The sequence below is a fragment of the Terrapene carolina genome, unplaced genomic scaffold (assembly GCF_002925995.2).
Source record: "Terrapene carolina triunguis isolate 2854851 unplaced genomic scaffold, T_m_triunguis-2.0 Scaffold517, whole genome shotgun sequence".
NCBI lineage: Eukaryota > Metazoa > Chordata > Testudines > Emydidae > Terrapene > Terrapene triunguis.
The window spans coordinates 4,799,112-4,804,590 of record NW_020664868.1 but is presented as its reverse complement, the minus strand read 5'-3'; the positions used below and the strand labels follow the sequence as shown (position 1 = coordinate 4,804,590).

The 5,479-nt window shown below is 62.4% G+C and overlaps 1 protein-coding gene across 1 annotated transcript in view; it reads right to left on the bottom strand.

Moving 5' to 3' along the window:
• Positions 1–4,448, bottom strand: part of RTN2 (reticulon 2) — a 6,956-nt gene extending 2,508 nt beyond the window's left edge. Inside the window, exons 1-2 of the mRNA XM_026658796.1 lie at positions 4,363–4,448; positions 552–759 (exon numbers count right to left, since the gene is read on the bottom strand). Coding sequence (XP_026514581.1) covers positions 552–759; positions 4,363–4,375 — 221 coding nt within the window. The 5' untranslated portion in view covers positions 4,376–4,448. The remainder of the gene's footprint in view (positions 1–551; positions 760–4,362) is intronic.
• Between the last annotated feature and the right edge of the window lie 1,031 nt (positions 4,449–5,479).

Here is a 5,479-nt window from a genome sequence, read left to right as displayed (position 1 = left end):
CTGCAGGGAGAGGCTGGGACTGGCATAGCTGGGGGCTCCCCACGCAGCCAGCGCCCTGCCCTGGTCCCCACAGTGCCCCCTTCTGGCGGAGTCGGGTGGCTGCTGAGGGAGGAATTCACTGCAAGGGGGAGGGGGTACTCCTGGGGAGGAGGTGTTGGGGGTACTCATTGAAGTGGGAGTCGGGGGGGGGGGTTAGACCCACTAGAGAGGGGAAGCTCTGAGGGTTAATCTCTGGCTGGGAGGATGGGGGGCTGGGGGGGGATCATTCATTTGAAGGGGAGAGGATCGGGGGGTTGGCCAGTGGTGTGCTGGGGGACCAGGGGGACTCTCTGGAAGGAGGATGTCAGGATGGGGGTACTCCCTGAAACGGGGGAGGGTGTGTGGTTGGATCACACTCCCTGGCAGAGGGTCGGGGGGGGGGCACACTCCCCGGCGGGGGCCCCCGGGGGGGCTCACTCCCTGGGGGGGGGGGGGGGGGGGGGCCGCCCTCCCTGGCGGGGCCCGGGGGGGGGGGGTCGCACTCCCTGGCAGGGCCCCGGGCTCACACTCACTGGAAGGGGTTGGCGCCGTCGGAGCGGCGCAGGGCCTGCAGCCCCTTGCGGCCCAGCCGCAGCGTGATGGTGATTCCCAGCACGGCCAGGGCGCCGTAGGAGCCCACGCTGACGATGCTGAAGTGCAGCAGGCTCAACAGAGTCACCATGATGCCGGTGAAGACGAGCGCCGAGGTGCGGGTGTCCCGCCAGTACACCAGGTCTGCCACTGCGGGGGAGAGCGTTAGCGGGGCGTGACCGGGGGGGGCCTGGAGCCAGACGTGTCCACGGCCAGGGGCTTCCCCTGGGGACCCTGTTCCCGTCCCTCAGGACCCATCCTCCTGCCTGGCCCCTCAGGGACCCCCAGCTCCATCCCTGAGGACCCCCTCTCCTCACCAGACTCGTCAGGAACCCCCTCCCCCTGGGGACTCTGGCTCCATCCCTCAGGACCCCCTCCCTCCGTCTGGCCTCTCAGGGAATCCCCTACCCACCTGGGAACGTCCAGCTCAGTCCCTCAGGACCTTCTCCCCCCACCTGGCCCCTCAGGGAACCCCTCCCTGACCTGGGGGCACCCGGCTCAGTCCCACCTCTCCCGGGCTTGACCCTCAGCCACACCTGGTCTGTGAGGCACGGCGCCGGCAGCGGGTGCTGGGGGGAGGATGGGACCCCGAGATCATCCCCGCCAGCGGGCGCCCGAGCTGCAGCAGCAGGGCCGAGTCGGGAAGGCTGTGTCTGGGTCGCTGGCGGTGCCTGGGGGGTGTCCTGGGGCCGGGGCAGGTGCGGTGGCATCCCTGGGGCCGGGCTCTGCAGCAGGCCTGGGGCCTCGGGAGCTCCACTGGGCACAGCCATAGGGATCTGGGGATGGGTCGAGGCCTCCATAGGGGCCTGGGCTCTGCTATGGGGCCCATGGTGGGCACAGCCCTGGGGCAGGCACTCTGAGGGAGGGCTGCGGGCACAGACCGGAGGGGAGGGGGTGACAGACCCTGGCAGCTGCTGCTTAGCCCAGATCCAATGCCCACCCCTGAAGGGGATCCGGAGGGCCTGTGGGCACCCTGGGGCCATGCCAGCCCTGACTGGGTCGTTCCAGGCCTCCCCACAGGCCAGGCTATAGGATACGCTTGGGGAAAAGGAATAAGGGGGCAGGGGGAGTGAAGGTGCCATCTGCTCTGGGCTCCCGTCCCACAGCGGGTCTGAAACTGGGCCAGGCATCCCACACCAGCTCTGAAACCAGGACCCACCAGGGCCAGATACGGGAGACTCCCTTAGAATATAGAACTTAGGTGTATTTTTATCAGTTAGTTATCGAGATATAAACCAAAGAATCAAAATCACAGTCCGCCTGTGTATGGGCCGTCGCTCACTAGGATAGTCTGAGGCCTTGTTCGTAGGCTAAGGCCTTTGGATAACCAGCAGGGGCAGCCATAAACTTAGGGTCACATCCTCACACCCCAAACCAGATCCTGTCCTGATAGTGCCCATCACCACCAGATAAAGAAAAAGATCTTAAGATGGTTAAGAAAACTTAGTTTGAAAGCATCCTGTCTGGCAAGAAATCAGGTATCAGCGTTGTGAAACCCTCATTTCTGTATTGTTTTATCTTTATGGCCAGCACTTTTCTATTGTTAATCTGTCTGGTTCTCTAATTGTTTCTGTCTGCTGTATAATTAATTTTGCTAGGTGTAAGTTAATTAGGGTAGTGGGATATAATTGGTTAGAGAATTATGTTACAATATGTTAGGATTGGTCAGTTACATTTCAGTAAAATGATTGGTTAAGGCAGGGGTCGGCAACCTTTCAGAAGTGCTGTGCCGAGTCTTCATTCATTCACTCTAATTTAAGGTTTCGCGTGCCAGTCATACATGTTAACGTTCTTAGAAGGTCTCTTTCTATACGTCTATAATATAGAACTAAACTATTGTTGTATGTAAATAAGGTTTTTAAAATGTTTAAGAAGCTTCATTTAAAATTAAATTAAAATGCAGAGCCCCCCGGACCGGTGGCCAGGACCCGGGCAGTGTGAGTGCCACTGAAAATCAGCTCGCGTGCCGCCTTCGGCGCGCATGCCATAGGTTGCCTACCCCTGGGTTAAGGTATAGCTGAGAATATTACTATATGAACGGGTCAAACAGGAAGTGGAAGGGAAATTGGAATCATGTTTGCTAAATGGGGGGGACGGGAACAGGGACACAGGCAAGGCTCTGCGGCATTGGAGCCGGGAAGGGGACGCGGGGTAAAGGCTCTGCGGCGTCAGAGCCGGGAAGGGGGAGGCGGGGTAAACGCTCTGCGGCGTTGGAGCCGGGAAGAGGGACGCGGGGTAAACGCTCTGCGGCATTGGAGCCGGGAAGGGGGAGGCGGGGTAAACGCTCTGCGGCATTGGAGCCGGGAAGGGGGACGTGGGGTAAACGCTCTGCGGCGTCGGAGCCGGGAAGGGGGACGCGGGGTAAAGGCTCTGCGGCGTCGGAGCCGGGAAGGGGGAGGCGGGGTAAAGGCTCTGCGGCGGTGGAGCAGGCAAGGGGGATGTGGGGTAAAGGCTCTATCTGCATATAGAGATAACCCCGACTGGTGTGAAGGGTTTCGGAATATGCTTTCTTGGAAACTAACCCCAATAAACATCGCATTGTCTGCGCTTCGGACTTCTGGTCTTTTGCTGCTTGCTTTCTGCATGACAAGAACCAGAGGAGAGGGTGAAAGGAAAGCCCTCTAGCACTGGGCCAGGCATCCCACACCAGCTCTGAAACCAGGACCCACTGGGGCCAGATACGGGAGACTCCCCCACCCCCACTCCAACAGAGCCAGTGCCCCTGCAGTGCCCACATCTCAGCACCCCCTGCAGAGTCAGTGCCCACATCTCAGCACCCCCTGCAGTGCCAGAGCCCCCTGCAGTGCCCACATAGCAGCGCCCTCTGCAGTGCCAGTTCCCTAAGCAGGGCCCACATCTCAGGACCCTCTGCAGGACCTGACAGCCCCCTGCAGTGCCCGAGCCCCCTGCCGTGCCTGCATCTCAGCACTCCACCATGCCAACGCCCCAGAAGGGCCATCTCAGCGTCCCTGCACAGCCAGTGCCCAGACCCCCCCACAGTGCCTCCTCATGCTCAACCGCGCCCCACGCAATGTCCAAGACATGAGAGTGCCCCAGCCGCTGGCCCTGCTTGTGCCGTGGTAACGCCTCACTCCCTGAAAGGCTGCACGTGCCAGCTTCCACCCCTCTGGGCGCGCCACATATTGTCCCCCATCACTGCCCACTCCATGCATGTTCCCAGTGCCCTTCTTCCTCGTCCTCCTCCCCTGGCAGAGGCCACTCTCTGTCACATGAGATGCCCAGGAGCTGGGGACACCCTGTTCCCCACCCCTATCCCCCATCCGGCTAAGTGCCACCCCCAGCCCTGCCCCTTTAAATGGTAGTGGGGGGAGCCTTGCTTCCCAGGGGCTTGGGGGGGTCACCCCTTTGTGGGCGGGTCGTGGCTAAATTTAGCTGCCGTCCTGCAGCTGTCGGGATGGTGCCGCTCCCCCTCCCCCACCTGGTAACTGACAGGCCCAAGTGCCAGGCTGGGGGCACGTCGCTCACAGGCACGGACTGGGGGGGGCGGTCACAGCCCTGAGGATTGGGGCCCCCCCAGCAATCACTACGACCCCCAGCTCTGATCCCAGCCCCCCCAGAGCCTCCGTCCGCCCTGCTCTCACAGCCCAGCCCTGCCCGCAATGTGCCCCCAGCCACTCCCCAGCCCCCAAGAATGACCCAGCCCCAATCCCTGTCTGAGTCCAGCCCCCCAATGCCCCCAACCATCCTCAGCCCTGTGATGCCCCCCCCCCCCCCCGATGGGGCGTCTCTAACCTGCGCTGCCCATTGCGAGCCCTTTGCCTGCAGTGCGGTGCGAGGGTCCCGTCGCCTCGGCGCACCGTCTCCGGGTGGGGGCTGGGGGCTGCAGGGCTGTGCAAGGGGGGAGCCCGGGGGCTATTTATAGCCAACGAATGCCAGCTGCTGTCTCCCATCACCCATCCCCCTTCCTGTCCTGCAGGGGGGCTCGGCCGCACCAGGGATGGGAGGGACGGTGCCGACAGGCAGTGAGGGGGGGCAGGTAATAGCCGGGGGGTAGGACGAGGACTAGGAGCCAGGACTTCTGGGTTCTGCCCCTACCTCTGGGAGGGGCGTGGGGTGCAGTGGTCAGAGCGGGGGGCTGGGAGCCAGGACTCCTGGGTTCCATTCCCAGCTTTGGCCCAGACACTGTGACTCTGGTCAACCTTTTCAGAAGTGGCCACTGACTCTAGCCACCTGAATTTTTGGTATTGAACTTGACACACACACACACACCCCGAAATGGGGAGCTGAGCCCTGCACGCTACATCCCAGCACCGCTCCCCACTCGTTCTCCCTGACCAGAGTAACCGAGCAAGTCAGGGTCGCTTTCCCCATTGCACAGAGGGGAAACTGAGGCACTGAGTGGGGGAGGGACTCGCTCAAGGGGAACAGCAATTTGGGGCACGTCTGAGGATAGGACCCAGGAGTCCTGGCTCCCAGCCCCCCAGCCCCGACAGTGAGACCTTGTTCCCTGTAGTATGGAGTCCCTAGTTTGACCCCACAGGCAGCCTGCAGCTGTGTGTGTCTCAGCCCCGACCCCCAATGCCACCCACGGATTGGCAGGGCTCAGGGACCCTGTCAACGGACAATCCCCAGCCTCTGCCGCCAGGGCCATGGGGCATCAGGACGGGCCAGTGGGGCAGGTGGGAAGGAGCAAGGGAGACTTGCTCAGCTTCCTCCCCCCCCCACCCCTCAGGTTGTCGGATCCTTCCAGGCAAAGCCAGGGAGCTGCAGTGTGGGGGTGGGGGCTCACTAGGGGTGCTCCCCCCCCAAGTCAGTGCTGACCCCAATGCCCCAGTGTGGCACTAGGGGGCGCTGTGCTGCAAGGAGCGGGACAGGGGACTTCGGGACAGTGCTCTCCCCTGGCAGTCAG